This window comes from Sapajus apella, unplaced genomic scaffold (assembly GCF_009761245.1).
Source record: "Sapajus apella isolate SASKATOON/1434 unplaced genomic scaffold, GSC_monkey_1.0 scaffold73, whole genome shotgun sequence".
NCBI lineage: Eukaryota > Metazoa > Chordata > Mammalia > Primates > Cebidae > Sapajus > Sapajus apella.
This window is the reverse complement of record NW_022437013.1, coordinates 5,947,336-5,966,147: the sequence shown is the minus strand read 5'-3', so window position 1 is coordinate 5,966,147 and position 18,812 is coordinate 5,947,336. Positions and strand designations below refer to the sequence as shown.

Genomic DNA, 18,812 nt, shown 5'->3' with positions numbered 1-18,812 from the left:
TCTCTATACTTCTAACTTAGCCCCCTGGGGAATGCTCCCAGATGATTGCCCTTTCATGAAGCTAGTTTCCTCAATTATCTCCTAGAAGATTATGTCATAACATAATAAGGAACGTACCCTGGAAAATTTGGAAATTGCAAACATATAAGGTTTTCAACTAAGAGAGAAAAGACCTGAAAAAACGACCTTGCTACTTTCCTCTAGGAGCTCAAAGATCTGCTTTCTTTTAATTGGTCAACCTCGTAGCAAAGTCACGAAGTGACATACAGAAACACCAAGGCACAAAAACTTAAATGACCAGCATGATCTACAGGTAGTGGAAAATTAGAATGTGTGCTCTTCTCCCTTGGTTTCCAATTCTACTTTGATTTGAAGGTGTGACTCAAGCCCACTAGGAGGAGAGAGGGTGCAGGACAAGGGGAGGGAGCAGTTAGTTGGTGGGTAATTTTTTTCTTTTTTTTTAATAGAACACACTGTTATAGAGATTCACACTCCTCAGGTGTTCTCACATACGGTGGTAGCATCTGTGTCAGAAGCTTTTCCGTTTTCTGTTTTTCAATTTCTAGCTCTTCAGTCCGCTCCCGAATCAAATCTTCCAAGTTGCTAGAATATTGCTCCAACATCCGAAGCATAGAGTCAATGATATTCGTCTTCTTCCCTTTATTGAAAGTTTTAAACTGGAAGTAAAATAGAAAAGGAAACCAGAAAATGCTTATTCCTCGAACTCAGAGATGATCGAGCAGGTTCCCTTACCACAAATCCATTTCACTAAGATGGCAGGGCAAGAAAGGTGAACCCAGATAAAAATAGGAAAAGTCACCACCCACTCTCACTGTCACCCTGACCCATATACAGGGCACTGCCACTGCACCCCTGCTCCCACCCCCCCCACACCAGTAGTTTTTCCCCTACCCTTCTGGTTCTTTCAAGTCTGAGCAAAGGTGCTCTGAGCAGGCTCCTTCAGTTCTGAGATGCTATCACATGAATAGTAGCCACTTAAACGGCAAAGGATTTGGTATTGAACCTAGGCGAATTGTGTGTGAGGGAAGGGGTAAGAGGGCCAAAAGTGCCATTTTACTCTTCTGGATCATCAGTCTGCTAAATCATCCTTATCCTCAAATGCTACTCTGTTGCCAGTTTTTGAAAAGTGAGAGGTTCCTTGACCTCTTACAGAGGGCTCAAGATCCACATGATAACATCAACCCCTATTTCTTACCATGGAGTCCAAGAATAGTGGTGTCTCCTAGCACCTGTCCTTTGAGTTAGTCTGAGTCATGTAAAATTCAACTGATTTTGCCCCCATTCTATCCCCTGATGCCTTAGAGTTGTCTGCATGTCACAAATTTTCAATATTTCCTTTTAGGACCTTGTCTATCTACAGTAACAGGGAGCCAGGCATAGCATTAGAATCATGAGGGGTAGCCCGTCTGTACTGCTATAGTCAACATGCACATGGCCTTGTTCACAACAACAAAAAATCGGTGGCAGTTTTGCTAACCAGAAATCTAGGACTCTGTCCCAATGAACCTCTTCTGTATAGCTGGTCCACACATGCTCCACCTAGCACCCAATGCCCCAATTCTAACACTAGGAGTTTCCCTTCTGAGCCTGGTTCATATCTGCACATCCACCAAAGTCCTGGGGATTACCTCCTAGCCAGTTTAGGTCCTTTGGGCTCCCCCTATTGCCTAACTCAGGGAACCTCCCTCTCCTCCTCCTCCCATTTAAGTTTTATTAACTGCAGGAAGGTAGGAGAGTAGCCTTGTCATCAGACAGTCTAAACTTCCACTGAAGCATTTTAGTGAGGGCAGCTCTAGCAATGTCTTGTTTGAAAGTCTCATGATGTACCCTCCCCCTATCTATCACTGGCTTCTCTGCTGCCTTCTGAAATAACATCTCTAGCATCAACACAGGGGCAAATGCTCTTTCTCCTGCCTCATGGTAAGGTTTTAGAAATTTGACCTTCATGGTCCTTCGCCTTTTCCATACTATTGAACACCTGTTTGAGTGTCCTCAAGAAACTCAGCCAGACTAATGGAGGCATTGTTAGCTGGGGACATGGATGACTTCATATGCAGAGCCCCTCAGGCTTTCAATCCAACTCTTTCTTTCCGCCTCAGATACCTGCCACTCACAAAGCATCTTGGTGCTGTACTCCAGCCAGGCACAAAAGCCTCTCTGCCAGAGCTGACACAGCACTCATGGAGAGTACCCTCAGTTTTGGTGTCCTGTAATTTCAAGAAAGCCTAAACTGCATGCTCCAACATTGGAATTGCACCCCAGCTTCTGTAACAGGGCTCACTCCATCCTTTCCTTCACTCCCCTTCCCTCCTGGTTGCTGGACCGTGAACTCCACTTCCAGTGGAACATTTACTGTATACCAGTAATGTGCTGAATGCTTTGCATGCATTATTTCACTGGATTCTCACATACAAACGGGTGAGATAGGCACTCTTATTTTAATTTTATAGCTAGGGAAACTGAGACATAAAGAGAGTAAGTAGCTCCTTCTATGATTCTACCTCTAGGGAAAGAATCACACTCTTTAGAAATTCAGTATCTTAAGGAGAATGGTTATCACTTTTCATGTACCCCATTGCCTGGGAACTTAAGGAATCTCTTGCTTTTGCACGCCACATTTGCACGTTCTCTTTCTTTCATCTGGAACGCCCTTTCAAACACCCATATTTTTCCTGACCTTTCAAAAACAACCTGAAATTACCTAATTGGTACACTCATCAAAGTTCTCTGGGATCTCGAAAGTAAACATGGCTCTGTGAGGAACCTCAGCTATTCCATGATACCCATCATCTAATAGTTTCAATGTCATTGCCTTAAAAATGCCTGATGATTCAATTCCATCTCTAAAAGGTTGATTAGGCCAGATTGTGGATGGTCTTGCACAGAGATTCAGATGCAGAAGAAAACTAGAGCCAATCTTTGGGCTCTTGGAGGATGTGCTGATGACACTCCAGCATCAAGGGCCTCAAAGTTGCCACTCCCAGGCTGTTTCTTCAAGAGGAATGCCCTTACCTCTTGCAAGAGGTTCATTCCACAATATGACAAGGACCCAAGGAGTTAGCCTTGTGTAGACTGACTTTAGGATGGCTCCTGGACAATAAGATTCAGAGTTTTTACCTGGTTAAATATTTCATCAAAAGTTGGTCGTTGTTCTGCAGCCTCAGCCCAGCACTGCTTCATCAGCTGGAGACATTCTGCAGGGGCATGCTCAGGAGGAACTACTGGTCTGTACACAGGAGGAGGCTTCTTAAGTCTGTTTATGATTTCTGTCCAGATGCAAGAAGAGTGAATTTACAAAACACGAAAAAAAGCACCAAGATTTGGCAAAGGTAACTGACTTTTAGCCAAGAAGGGGGTGGTTAGGAGATAACACAGAAGGGCCACCTCCTTTGCTCTCTCTTAGGTGGCCTGAATATAGATTACATTTGAGCAAAAGCTACATCAGGCAATGAGGGAGGGGTGAGAAATTAATCAATTGGATGCTTGGTATTATTTAGGCACAATTTTATTCTGCTTTTGCTAGGTTTTAGATACTACCTATCTGATATCAATTCTAATGCTGTAACTTCAGTGACCTGGCTCCCCTCACCCATCCACAATCATCTAAGCCTTCCAATCCCCACAATAGACTCACTTAACTCTCCTGACAAAGCCAGGCCCAGCTCAGGTCCAGATCTCTACCTGGTGTCTAGGCAAAGGGAATTAAGAACTGCAGTCAACAGTTCAAGGTCTCATCAAGATCCTCCTGGTTGCTGGACCGTGAACTCCACTTCCCGTGGAACATTTACTATATACCAGTAATGTGCTGAATGCTTTGCATGTATTATTTCACTGGATTCTCACATAAAAACAGGTGAGATAGGCACTCTTATTTTAATTTTATAGCCTGGGAAACTGAGACATGAAGAGAGTTATTTACTTCGTTTACTAGGTCACATGGCTAGTAAGTGACAGAGTTCAAATTTGAACCCAGGCAATCTCAATCTGTTACACTGTCGTGCTTCCAAATGTCTCAGACTTCAACTGGGAATTCTTAGACTTCCTACTTAGACCCAACAGCCATTAGTGACAAAAGGCCTAGATCAGTCAGACTGACCGTTTTACAAAAAGAAAAACTCCCTGGCAGCAGGAAAAAAAATCGTTATCGCTCAATATCCCCAGCAACACACAAGGGGCCTCAAACTGATCTCTAGGCTTCCAGCCTACCCTTCTCCAAAGCTTTTCTAAAACACAGATCTGGCCCTGTCACTTTCTTACTCAGAAGCCTTTTATGACTCCCCATCACCCTCAGAGTAAAATCCAGGCACTTGCCCCTATCTCTTCAGGCTAATTTCTCATCTTTAGTCCCCTCCCCCACCTCCGATTCTAATCACCACACCAGGAACCAAGCTTTGGTTGCCCCACCAGTATGCCCTTCCCACCCCTGAATTGGCTATAACACTCCAACAGTGCTGCTTTATACCCTAATATGAGCGCCTTGCCTCCATAAAAGAATTTCAGCGGTTGCCTCTGACTTCTCAGCTCCTTGTGACATCACACGTTCTGTTCCTTTAACCCAGGTCAGGCTATAACAGTAATGGTTTCTCCGTTACAGCATCTTGTTCTCAGTACAACGGATTCCATGAGAATGTACTCCCTGAAACTTGACTGCCCCATTCATTCTCTGGCAGATGGAGTCTTTGTCCCTTTCTCAGAACACCATCAAGTTGAATGGGTCAGCTCTCTGCTTAGGCACAGCATGATTCATGCCCTTGAGGATCTCACAGTCCAATTGCAATAAACACTGGCAAACAGTATATGTGCTCTAGCTGAGATAGGCACTTGTGAGTATGGAAAAGGCACCTGACTCATACTAAAGAAGTCAGAGAAGGTTTCCCAGAGAAGATGACATGAGTTGGATGAGGCAAGGTTGGGAAGAGGTAGGAAGATTCCAGGTGTTGTGAATAGTATGTGAAAAGGCACAGAGATGGGAGAGACCATGATACTTGCAGGGCCCTGCCAGTCATGTGGTTTAGCTGGGGTATGGAGAGTGACAGAAGATAAACCTCAAGAGGTAGCTAGGGGCCAGAATGTGAATGGCCTTATATTTTATGGGAGGAGTCTCACCTTCATTTAACAAGTGATGAGGAACAGTTGGAGGTCTTTAAATAGAGGAATGATGTAGGACCCTGAGTGTGACAAAGGCTAGCTAAGTGGTTTTAGTTTTTCTTTCTTTTTTTTTTTTTTCATTTTTAAAAGATTTTATATTGAAATAAATTTAAACTTCAGAAAAGTTGTAAAAATAGTACAATCACCTGTACACCTTCATTCAGCTTCCCCTATTGTTAATAACTTACAGAACCATTGTACAAAGGAAATTAACATTTATACAATGATATTACTAGGGTTTTTATTTGAATTTCATCAGTTTTCCCTTAATGTCCTTTTTCTGTTCCACAATCCAGTTCAAGATCCCATATTGCATGTAACTGTTGTGTCTTTGTCTCTTTCAGACTGTGATAGTTCTTCATTCTTTTCCTGTCTTTCATGACTTGGATACTTTGGATTTATCCTAGCCAGTTATTTTGTAGAATGTCTGTCAGTTGGTGTTTGTCTAAAGTTTTCTCATTATTTTCTCATTATCAGATTGAGGTTATGTATTTTTTTTTGTCAAGAATAACACTGAGGTGACGTTGTGCCCTTCTTAGTGTATCATGTCAAGGCGTACATGATGTGGATGTGCCGTATTACTGGTAATAACTTTTTTTTAAAATTTTACTTTAGGTTCTGAGGTTCATGTGCAGGTTATGCAGGGTTACTGCATAGGTGCATACATAACCAGGTGGTTTGCTGCCTCTATTCCCCCTTCATCTATATCCAGCATTTCTCCCCATGTTATCCCTCCCCACCCTCCCACTGCCCACTGTCCCTCCGCTAGCCCCACCCAACTGCCTCTGGTATGTGATGCTCCTCTCCCTGAGTTCACATGTTCTCATTGTTCAACACCAGCCTATGAGTGAGAACATGCAGTGTTTGGTTTTCTATTCTTGTGTCGGTTTGCTGAGAATGATGGTTTCCAGATTCATCCAAGTCCTTACAAAGGACACGAACTCATCATTTTTTGTGGCTGCATAGTATTCCATGGTGTATATGTGCCACATTTTCCCTGTCCAGTCTATCATCAATGGGCATTTGGGTTGGTTCCACATCTTTGCTATTGTAAACAGGACCGCACCGAACACACGTGCGCATGTGTCTTTATAATAGAACGCTTTATAGTCCTTTGGGTATATACCCAGTAATGGGATTGCAGGGTCAAATGGAATTTCTATTTCTAGATCCTTGAGGAATTGCCACACTGTCTTCCACAATGGTTGAAATAATTTAAACTCCCACCAACAGTGTAAAAGTGTTCCTATTTCTCCACATCCTCTCCAGCATCTGTTGTCTTCAGGTTTTTTAATGATTGCCATTCTAACTGGCATGAGATGATACCTTAATGTGGTTTTGATTTGCATTTCTCTAGTGACCAGTGATGATGAGCATTTTTTCATATGTTTATTGGTCTCACATATGTCTTCTTTGGAGAAGTGTCTGTTCATACCCTTCACCCACTTTTGAATGGGTTTTTTTTTTGTTTTTTGTTTTTTGTTTTTCTTGTAAATCTGTTTTAGTTCTTTGTAGATTCTGGATATCAGCCCTTTGTCAGATGGGTAGATTGCAAAAATTTTTTCCCATTCTATTGGTTGCTGGTTCACTCTAATGATTGTTTCTTTTGCTGTACAGAAGCTCTGAAGTTTAATTAGATCCCATTTGTCTATCTTGCCTTTTGTTGCCATTGTTTTTGGTGTTTTAATCATGAAGTCCTTGCCTATGCCTATGTCCTGGGTGGTTTTGCCTACATTTTCTTCTAGCGTTTTTTATGGTGTAGGTTTTATGTTTAAATCTTTAATCCATCTGGAGTTAATTTTAGTGTAAGGTGACAGAAAGGGGTCCAGTTTCTGCTTTCTGCACATTGCTAGCCAGTTTTCCCAACACCATTTATTAAACATGGAGTCCTTTCCCCATTACTTGTTTTTTGTTAGGTTTGTAAAAGATCAGATGGTTGTAGATGTGTGGTGTTGCTTCCGAGGCCTCTGTTCTGTTCCATTGGTCTATGTCTCTGTTTTGGTACCAGTACCATGATGTTTTGATTACTGTAGCCTTGTAGTATAGTCTGAAGCTTGGCAGTGTGATGCCTCTGGCTTTGTTCTTTTTGCTTAGGATTTTTTTGGCTATGTGGGCTCTCTTGTGGTTCCACATGAAGTTTAAAGTGGTTTTTTCAAGTTCTGTGAAGAAGGTCATTGGTAGCTTGATGGGGATAGCATTGAATCTATAAATTACTTAGGGTAATATTGCCATTTTCATGATATTGATTCTTCCTAACCATGAGCATGGAATGTTTTTCCATCTGTTTGTGTCCTCTGTTATTTCCTTGAGCAGCGGTTTGTAGCTCTCCTTGCACAGGTCCTTTACATCCTTTGTTAGTTGTATTCCTAGGTATTTTATTCTCTTTTTAGCAATTGTGTATGGCAGTTCGTTCTTGATTTGGCTCTATTTAAGTTTGTTATTGGTATATAGGAGTGCTTGTGATTTCTGCACATTGATTTTGTATCCTGAGACTTTGCTGAAGTTGCTTATCAGTTTGAGGAGATTTTGGACTGAGATGATGGGGTCTTCTAAATATACAATCATGTCATCTGCAAATAGAGACAGTTTGACTTCCTCCTTTCCTAATTGAATAACCTTTATTTCTTTTTCTTGCCTGATTGCTCTGGCTAGAACTTCCAATAGTATATTGAATAGGAGTGGTGAGAGAGGGCATCCTTGTCTCATGCCCAATTTCAAAGGGAATGCTTCCAGCTTTTGCCCGTTCAGTATGATATTGGCTGTATGTTTGTCATAAATAGCTTTTATTATTTTATGGTATGTTCTGTTGATACCTAGTTTATTGAGAGTTTTTAGCATGAAGGGCTGTTGAATTTTGTCGAAGGCCTTCTCTGCGTCTATTGAGATAATCACGTGGTTTTTGTCTTTGGTTCTGTTTAAGTGATGGATTACATTTATGGATTTGCATAAATTGAAACAGCCTTGCATCCCAGGATGAAGCCTACTTGATAGTGATGAATAATCTTTTCGATTTGCTGTTACATTCGGTTTGCCAGTATTTTATTGAAGATTTTTGCATCTGTGTTCATCATGGATACTGGCCTGAAGTTTTCTTTTTTAGTTGAGTTTTGATTTTGGTATTAGGATGATATTGGTCTCATAAAATGAGTTAGGGAGGATTCCCTCTTTTTGTATTGTTTGGTATAGTTTCAGAAGGAATGGAACCAGCTCCTCTTTGTATGTCTGGTAGAATTGAGCCTGTGAACCCTTCTGGACCTAGACTTTTTTTGGTTGGTAGGCTATTGATGGCTGCCTCAACTTCAGCCCTTGTTATTGGTCTATTCAGGGTTTCAGCTTCTTCCCGGTTTAGTCTTGGTAGAGTACAAGTGTCCAGAAATTTATCCATTTCTTTCAGATTTACTGGTTGTATGCATAGAATAATTTTTAGTAATCTCTGCTGGTAGTTTGTATTTCTGTGGAATTGGTGGTGATAACCTCTTTATCATTTTTTTATTGCATCTATTTGATTATTCTCTCTTTTCTTTTTTATTAATCTGGCTAGCAGTCTGTCTACTTTGTTGATCTTTTCAAAAAACCAGCTCCTGGATTTATTGATTTTTTTAAGGGTTTTTTGTGTCTTTATCTCCTTCAGTTTGGCTCTGATCTTAGTTATGTCTTGTCTTCTGCTAGCTTTTGAGTTATTTTCATCTTGTTTCTCTAGCTCTTTCAATTTTGATGATAGTGTGTTGATTTTAGATCTTTCTTCATTTCTTATGTGGGCATTTATTGCTATAAATTTCCCTCTCGACACTGCTTTAAAGGTGTCCCAGAGATTCTGACAAGTTGTGTCTTCATTCTGATTGGTTTTGAAGAACTTTATTTCTGCCTTCATTTCATTGTTTATCCAGTCGACACTCAGAGGCAAGTTGTTCAATTTCTACATAGTTGTGCATATTTGAGTGAGTTTCTTAATCCTGAGCTCTAATCTGATTGTGCTGTGAGCTCTTAGACTGTTTGTTATGATTTCCATTCTTTTGCATTTGCTGAGGAGTGATTTGCTGACAATTATGTGGTCAGTTTTACAGGAAGTACAATGTGGTGCTGAGAAGAATGTATATTCTGTGGATTTGGGGTGGAGCATTCTGTATGTGTCTGTTAGGTCCGCTTGGTCCAGCTCTACATTCAAGTCCTAGATGTCCTTGTTAATATTCTGTCTTGTTGATCTGTCTAATATTGCCAGTGGAGTTTTGAAATCTCCCACTATTATTGTGTGGGAGTTTAAATCTCCTTTTAGGTCATTAAGAACTTGCTTTATGTATCTGAAGGCTCATGTGTTGGGTGCATATATATTTAGGATAGTTAGCTCTTCTTGTTGGATTGATCCTTTTACCATTATGTATTGCCCTTCTTTGTCTCTTTTGATCTTTGTTGGTTTGAAGTCCATTTTATCAGAGACTAGGATTGCCACCCTTGCTTTTTTTTGTTGTTGTTCTCCATTTGCTTGGTAAATCTTCTTCCATTCCTTTGAGTTATGTGTATCTTTGTACATGAGATGGGTTTCCTGAATACAGCACACCAATGGATCTTGACTTTTTATCTAGTTTGCCAGTCTGTGTCATTTGATTGGGGCATTTAGGCTGTTTACATGCAATGTTAATATTGTTATGTGTGAATTTGATCCTACCATTTTGTTACTGGCTGGTTTTCTTGCCCGTTAGTTGACTCGGTTTCTTCATTGTGTTTTTGGTCTTTGCCATTTGGTGTGGTTTTGCAGTGGCTGGTACGTGTTCCTTTCCATGTTTAGTGTTTCTTTCAGGAGCTCTTGTAAGGCAGGTCTGGTGGTGATAAAATTTCTCAGTAATTGCTTGTACGTAAAGGATTTTATTTGTCCTTCACTTATGAAGCTTGGTTTGGCTGGATATGAGATTCTGGGTTGAAAGTTCTTTTCTTTAAGGATGTTGAATATTGGCCCCCCACTCTCTTCTGGCTTGTAGGGTTTCTGCTGAGAGATCTGCTGTGAGTCTGATTGGCTTCCCTCTGTGGGTGGCCTGACCTTCCTCTCTGGCTGCCCTTAGCATTTTTTCCTTCATTTCAACCCTGATGAATCTGATGATTATGTGCCTTGGGGTTGCTCTTCTTGAGGAATATTTTTGCGGAGTTCTCCATATTTCTTGGATTTGAATGTTGGACTATCTTGCTAGGCTGGGGAAGTTCTCCTGGATAATATCCTGGAGCATGTTTTCCAACTTGGGTTCATTCTCCCCATCACATTCAGGTACACCAATCAAGTGTAGATTAGGTCTTTTCACCCATATTTCTTGGAGGCTTTGTTCATTTCTTTTCAATCTTTTTTCTCTTGTCTTGCCTTCTCTTTTTATTTCATTGAGTTGATCATCAATCTCTGATATCCTTTCTTCTGCTTGAGCAATTCGGCTATTAAAACTTGTGTTTGCTTCAAGTAGTTCTCGTGCTGTGTTTTTCAACTCCAGCAAGTTGTTTATGTTCTTCTCTAAGCTGGTTATTCTAGTTAGCATTTCGTCTAACCTTTTTACAAGGTTTTTAGTGTCTTTGCATTGGATTAGAATGTGCTCCTTTAGCTCAGAAAAGTTTGCTATTACCCACCTTCTGAAGCCTGTTTCTGTCAATTCATCACACTCTTTCTTGGTCATGTTGTGTTCCCGTGTTGATGAGGAGTTGTGATCCCTTGAAGGAGAAGAGGCGTTCTGGTCTTTGATGGTTTCATCTTTTTTTGCACTGTTTTTTTCCCATCTTTGTGGTTTTACATGGCTCTGATCTCAGGGGGCTGCTTGATGAGGTCCCTTGTCTGCCTGTCGAGATGCTACTGGGTTTCCAGGGACTCCTTAAGGTTACTAGGTAGGCTTCTTGTGTGTTTTTGTTTACACTGGGAGGTTAGGCCCACCTCTTCCACTGACCTGGAGGTGCTGCTGGGTGGTCAAGAACACCTTCCCGTTGCTATGTAGGCTTCCTGTGTTTTGTGTTAAGACATGAAGCCTAGTCACGCCTCTTTAATTGTGGGTTGTGCCTTTTCTCCATGGAACTGAATCATTCAGGGTTCGGCTCAGACTGAGGCACTGGCTGCGTAACCCACTTGAGTTAGTGCTTCGGCCCTCTGGGGTTTGTGGGGTAGGGTAGGGACCCACCCAGCTGCACCATATGTCTCCCTGCTTTCAGCTCCCTCTCTCTCTGGTCATGGGGGAGGGATTTGCCCAGCTGCTCCATCTGTCTTCCCACTTTCAGCTCCCTCTCTCTCCAGGCAGGGGGAGGGGGTGATAGCTCTGTCCACAGTATCTCCCGGTCGGCTTATGGGCTTATGCACTTGCTTCGATATGTGCAACAATCCGGGACACTGTCCTGAATTATTATTAAACTCTGCACTTGTAATTCCCGGCACTTGACTGGCAAAGATCTCCTGCTCTGTGGATTGCTGAGGCTTTGGGGAAAGTGCTGTATCTGGATTGGGGTGCCGAGGAGGAGCCTCCAACTCACCAGTCAGATGCACTTTCTGGGTGAAGCAGCACCCCTCCCCACCTCCATCTGCCCTGTCTGGGCTTTGCTCACCATCCGACCAGACCCATTGAAATGCACCTGGTACCTGAGTTGGAGCTAGGAGATCTCTCGATTTCTGTGTCTCTCTTGCTGGGTGCTGTGCACCAGAGTTGTGTCTATTTGGCCATCTTGTTCCACGCTTTGGTAATAGCTTATTATTGGTAATCTTGATTGCTTGGTTAAGATGGTATCTACAGGATCCTCTACTTGTAAACTCTACTTTTTCCATTTGCAATTTGTAAGTATCTTGTGGGTTCATACTTTGAGAATATACATATCCTGTTTCCCCTCAAACATTTGTCTACTGATTTTGCCATTATTGATGGATAGCCTAATAGCCAAGTGTCTTGGTGGGAGATTAGGATGGAACCCTGGGGCATGTCACAGGGAAAAAGTGGTAAGGCCTTGACATCCAGGAGCATCACGAGGGATACTAAAATACTTGGCAGGGAGTGTCTCAAAGGAGTAGAGGGGACTGTGAAATTCAAAAGAAAAACAAAAAAGGATTGACATCAGTCCACTAAGCCATTGATTTATGTCATAGTCTGAAAAAGGGCCAGCTTCTTGGGTTGGAAAATTTCTTCCAGACGCCTAAAGCTCTCTGGCTATAATTCCCACCTGTACATAAGATGGGCTGCTTGCAGACTAACAGGCTCTTAGCACTAACACTCTGCTCTGTTGCCCAGGCTGGAGTGCAGTGGCACAATCTCCGCTCACTGCAACCTCCACCTACCAGGTTCAAGCAATTGTCTGCCTCAGTCTCCCAAGTAGCTGGGATTACAGGCACCTGCCACCACACCTGGCTAATTTTTGTATTTTTAATAGAGATGGTGTTTCACCACCTTGGCCAGGCCACTCTTGAACTCCTAACCTAGTGATCCACCTGCCTCAGCTTCCCAAAGTGCTGGGATTACAGATGTGAGCCACTGCATCTGGCCGCACTAACACTCTTCTGGAAAATCATGACAGCCTGAGTTGGTCTAATGATCTCAGTCATGGTGGACCCCTGGGGCCCTTTTCTCACCTTGCACTTACCTTGAGCAGGCAAATCCATCATGCAGAATGGGGTACCCCGGACCATCACCTCTTGCATGATGATGGCAAAGCTATAGACATCTCCTGCAAATGAACCTAACCTGCTGCCTCTTGGGACTCTCAACAGTTCAGGGGCAGTCCACAGCAGCTCTAAAAAGAAAGCATTGTGTGATGAATGCAGGGAGGATTAACTGACAACATCTGGAATGCCCTCAAGGGCTCTGAGCATGCTGTTTTATTGACTGCCTTATATTTTTATTAGACAGACTGCCATGCTAGTGCCCCCCACTCCCCTGGGATCTGAATCTATCCTTCTAAGGAATTATGAACAAAGAAAACATACTATTCCCTAAACCCCAGGACCATGCAGACAGACACAGCAGCAATGTGGGGAAGGGCACAGAAGCTCAGAGTGTAGAAACTCTCTGGTGTTTGCTTTCTTGAGCCTGCAAGTAGCAGTTGGCAGGTTTCCAGCGAAAGGCAAGTGTGCTACCACACTGGTTGCCATGGATTTGCTGTTTGCTGAGATCTTATGTGTTTGGTAATTAGATTGTGCTGGGGCTAAGAGATTCACAAGTTGCTTTCTCTAGGTCTCCTCTAAAAGGATTAGAAGAACCCCAGCCTTCCTGTTCCTTGCAGTGCAAAAGGTGCAACAATTCCTTCAACTCAGTTCTGCAAATATTTATTGAGGGTCTACTATCTACCAGGAACTGTGCTGGGTGCAGAGGTGTTGCCAGAGATGAATCAAACTTGAGCAGTTCACAAACCATTAGGAAAGACAGACATACTTGCCCCTAACGGCAATAAAAGAGAGACAGTGATGAGGGCCACTATACAGTAAAGGGAAATGAATCAATTGAAGGCCAAAGTTAAACACACATTGTGTGCTCTGCTGCATTTCATGCCCCATGGGGGGCAAAAGATTATTTTTGCTTTCAGAGTTTATGGCAGTGACAATGTCAGAAATTTTTCTTGTGGGGGGGCACTGTAAGCAATATATAAAGAAATATATTTTAACAATATAAATACAGTATTCAAAAGCTAGAAGAAGAGTGTTTTAGATTGAATTATATAAAGTTGCCATTTCTGTGAATCAAAAACAGGTAGACGTCCGCCATTTTTCAGTTTCAGACTAATAAAAAAAAAAACTGAGCTGATTAAATTAATCCAGGAGGACTTCCTGGAAAAGTTAAATTTTAAATGTGCTTGTTAGGAAGGTCAAGGATGCAACTTTCTGGAGCTGAGAAGGTAAGGGCTTTGCAGAGAGAAAGAACATTATGTACAAAAGAACAAGAGGCAGAAAGGAGCAAATAGTGGGTGGTGGCGGGGGTTATAAGCAGATTAACTTGGCCAAAGAGAAGGGCTCTGTTAAGGAATAATGAGAAATGAGAAATGGGGTTGATGAAGTGGGAGAGGGTGGGTGGCTGGAAGAATGGGGGCAGAAGGTGAGAGGCCCTGAGAGCCAAATGAAGGCATTTGGAGTGAATACAAAAGGCAGTAGGGGTGCTGGAGCTGGAGAGGGAATTGATGAAAGCCCTGTTCAGGAAGATTAATCTGGCAACCTGCACAAGCTGGACTGAAGGAGAAAGGCTGCAGTCAGGGAGACCGCTAGGAAGTTATTGCAGTAAGAGTGGGTAGTGAGGTGAGAGGGGCCTAAATGTGGGTGGGGGTAGCAGCAGCAATGCAGGGACCCAGATACATTGGAAGGCTACAATGCAGAAGGAAGTGACAGGGCTAGGGATAGGCTCCCTGTGCCTTGAGAAGCAGAGGAGTTGGAGTAAACAGCAAGGTGACATCCAGATAGTGAGTTTGGAGACAAATGTCTGCTATGGGTGACGGTGTCGGGGGAAAGTGATGGCTAACTTTTCATCTTGTTAAATGTTGGGTATTGGGAAGAGAGCCCAGGAGACAAAGTCCTATGAAATAGGAAGGAGGGTGAAAGATACGAGATTATTTTGGTTTGTTAGTGATACCCAGGAAAGAGAAATCCACCATGGAAATTCTTATTTTCAGCCACTCCTAATCAAAATGGTAAAATAAGAAATTCCAGCTTCACCCTCAATCATGTACCCATCTTCTCTCTTTGCTCTTTAAGTGTCCCCAGCCTTTGTCTCTCCACCAGGCCCCTCCGAGCTTCCACCCACCATCCACCACTCACCCACACCCATGAAAGTCTCCAACACACTCACATAATGATTTTGTCCCTATGTCTCCCTGCCTAGGACAATTGACATTTACAAATAAAATGGAAAACAATGAATGATACTTGAGTGATTGAATGTCAAAGGAACACATTTATAGTCATGGGATTTTAGGCGCCATGGTTTTGGAGAGGAGTGCAAGAGTGAATATTTGAGAGGAAAAAAAATGGCATGTGGCTGCTTCTTTTTGGCATCCTTTCTCCCTGCAAATTTAAACACACAAAAAGGGAAAAGAGGGCAAAATTCTCTGGTAAAAAGCTGGGTGATTAAATAGAATCATTTCCAAATAGTATTTTCAAAGAGCACTTACATGTATGTTGTTAATGGCTAAAATGAGGCTTTTCTGCACTATACTTATATAATTGAGAGTGGACAGTAATGAATACACTTACAACCCACCCCCATTTCCTCACCTCCACTTAGAACCAAGTAACAGCCACTAACTACCATTAGCGTTGAACTCTCGGGAAAACTAGAGAAATTACTTTGGCTTGTTTTTTATCTGCTGGAGCCAGAACTAACTCAGGTTTGCTAGGGTGATAGAATGGACTTTGGAGAGCCACTGCGGTATAGTATAAAATGACACAGGACTGGAAGTCTAGAGACCTGGGTTCAAAATCGTAGCTTGGCCACTAAGTAGCTCACCTTTCTGAACCTTGGCTTCCCTATCTATAAAATGGAAGTTGAGCCAGATGACATCCAATGACCTTTCAGTTATAAGATTATTTTGGCATTATCATCTGTGAAAGGCATTGAGAAAGGCAAAGCTGTTTCCTGCCTTCACAGAGCTTGTAGTTTCAGTGTGGCAGAGAAGGCTAATTGAATGAGTGATACTAATGACATATGGTATCACAACAAAGTTAAGGGCCCTGAAGGATCATAAAGAGGGCAACTTAGCCCAGCATAGGGATTATGGAAAGCCTCTTGAGGCAATGGTACTTAAGTTGAGCCCTGAAGGAGTAGAATTCAGCCAGACCCAGTTGAGTATATGAAAGAACGGGAAGAAAAGAGCGTCCCAGGCAGAGGACATAGCTTGTGTGGAGATTTGTTACAAGAGACAACCTGTTGTAAGTAAACGCTAGAAGGAGTTCATCACAGTCAGAACATAAAGACAGAGGCGGGGATGTGGTTAGCATAAGAGGTCAGCAAGTTCCAGGCCATGCAGGGCTCAGCTCCTAAGCCATGTAAAGGAATTTGAACTTTATCCTCAGAGCAATGGGAAGCCATTCAATAGATTTAGGCACAGCTGTTACATGATCAGATTTGCAGTTTAGAAAGCTCCCTCTGGCTGCAGTGTGTGAAGAATGAACTGACCAGCCATACTGCTGCTGCAATTTGGAGAATGGAGTGAAATGATAAGACAGACATAGTCCCTCCAAAATCACAAAACCAGAAAAGAGAGCCCACCCTAAGGCTAGATTTTCTTAAGTTTCAAAGCTGCCAATCTGGAAACTAAATGGAACTCTTGAGAAGCTAGGTATTGCGTTTTGTAGAGAGTTGATTTTGACAGAATGATAAGTACTCGCCATCTGTACAGGATAAAGGCTAGACTTCAGAAAACCTGAATTTGAAGACTTAGAACTGCTGCTAAGTCACTGCAGCAAATCATGAGCTCCAATTGTCCCATCTGTAAAAGGAGAGAATTGACTAGATGACTCCCTAAATTTAATAATCCCCAAGTCTTATAAAGAGCAAACATTACGCCACCAGTGACTGGATTGTGTGTCTATGCATGTGTCTCTCTCTGTGTGTCTTTCATTCCTTTTTCTTTTATCTAGAAAATTCATCAGTTTTAAAATGCATGCCAAAGATCATTTTAAGAATATGGATATATGGTGTAGTTTTGCATCTCTCTCTCTCTCTCTTTTGGGCTGTTTGTTTTTCTGTCTTATTATGTCACTCTCTCTCTTCTTTATGCTTGCAATATTGGTTAAAACATTTAATGCCCACATTTCCTATATGTATTTCACCATATTTGTTCTCTCTCCTTTTTTTCTGTCTTTCTCATCTATCAGCTCATTCTTCCCTGGTTCTCACCCCATGCACCCCCGATCTCAGATTTCTCCTATTTATTTGATCTGTTATGACTCCTACGAGCATTGTTTAGTGCTATCATTGGTGTACTAGATAGAAGACAAAAACATAAAATGGACATTGTTGGTGTGAAAATTGATGATATGAATTGGAGTTATCTTGTTATAACCAATTAAATTGGAGTCCATAGACCACAGGAGAAAAAGAAAAGTACTTGGGGCACAAGTGCCTGCCCAGTGATAATCATGCAAGCCACATGCCAAAATGACCTTCTATAATCTTAAGATCAGTTTTACCTACTAGCTGCTGAAACAAACTGTCATAATCCTCAGATTAGTTTTACCTACGGCCATCACTTACCAATCAGAGCTTTCCTGCTCCCAAAAACTTTGGTAGTACCATTGAGTTTTCTTTAAAAACAATATATATCATTTTACTTTTCAATAAAACCCCCAACCTTTCTGTGCTCTTTGGACATACCAAGGACCACCCTGGTCTGTATGCATGCCACAAATTGAAATTCTGTTTTCTCAAATAAAATGTTTCATTTAAAGATTTCTCTCTATATTTTTATTTGACTTTGACACAGGCATGCCCATTTATTAGCTAAAAGGCCATAGGTCTATCTGAAGCCTTCCCACATAACTAACCCATAGAGCATTTATTTACTGAGAGATCACTCCTCACTTCTTCCTCTCTGACAGAGACAATGCTGGTATGCTGTAGTGACATCCCATTCTAAAATGTACCTTGTGGGGGTCCAGTTTCCAAATTACCCTCTATTCAACTTGACAAGTATTTATTGAGCACCTACTGTGTGCCTAGTGCTCAGCAAGTTTTTCCAGGGGCTGCTGGGGTCTCCAAACAATACAGCCTAATCCTGCCACAGCAGGAACTGAACATTATTACACTGGCTTTGTTCAGAAAGCTGGGCTGGGCCGAGGTTACAGCAGGCCTACTTCATTCAAGTCCCTTGGCTTGGAAATGAGACTAGATTTTCAACAAAAGTGGAGAGTTGAAATCAGCTTAAGGCTTTAATTCAGTGCATATTTTCATTTGAACTTTGGAGTTACTTCGTGTGCATCAGAAGGTATAATTCATTGCTTACCTTCTACAGAAGATTCCTCTTCAGATAGTCTCAGCATTTCTAAGATGTCGTTAAAGCCATAATCTGTCACTTTTAGTACAAAACGCCCATCTACCACACAGTTTCGAGACTTTAGCCTCCCATGAACAAACTCTCTGTGGTGTAAGTACTTCATGCCCTGTAAATGACAAAACAGGATTTATTTAGCAACTTATTTAACTTTTTATGCTTTTAACACCACTTTCTGAGATTGTTAATGGCATGTACTATTATGATCCAGAACTCAGCTTTTTGCTCTTCTATGCTGACAAAGTAAACATTTGACAACATGAATCAGTTTTCAGATCCCTTGTAGCTCTAAAATTTTATGCTTTGATGAAGAATGACATCTTGTGTGTGCAGAGAATTATGTGTTACTAGGAGATTTATTAACATTCCAGATACAGAATGGATCCATATACATATAATTGCCAGGAATTTGGATATTTTGATTTTCCCCAAAAGTCTAACCCACTCTCATCCATTATTGGCAAGAATGAAAACTGGGTCAAACTTGTTCATGGGCAATTTGGAAATAGCTATCAAAATGTAAACTATGTGTACTCTATGATCCAGGGATTCTACCTTTCCCCCAGAGAAATGCTTGCATGTATACACAAAGAGACAAAGAGAAGAATGCTTGTTGTACCTTTGTTTTTATAATAGTATATAACTGGAAATGCACTAAATAAGAGACTGGC

General features: G+C 41.8%; 1 protein-coding gene across 2 annotated transcripts in view; it reads right to left on the bottom strand.

Moving 5' to 3' along the window:
• GUCY2F (guanylate cyclase 2F, retinal) overlaps positions 1–18,812 on the bottom strand; it is a 106,595-nt gene that overhangs the window by 23,293 nt on the left and 64,490 nt on the right. For both annotated transcript variants that reach the window (XM_032250865.1, XM_032250866.1), the window contains exons 10-13: positions 18,094–18,250; positions 12,751–12,900; positions 3,139–3,287; positions 514–677 (exon numbers count right to left, since the gene is read on the bottom strand). In XM_032250865.1, the coding sequence (XP_032106756.1) occupies positions 514–677; positions 3,139–3,287; positions 12,751–12,900; positions 18,094–18,250 (620 nt within the window). The remainder of the gene's footprint in view (positions 1–513; positions 678–3,138; positions 3,288–12,750; positions 12,901–18,093; positions 18,251–18,812) is intronic.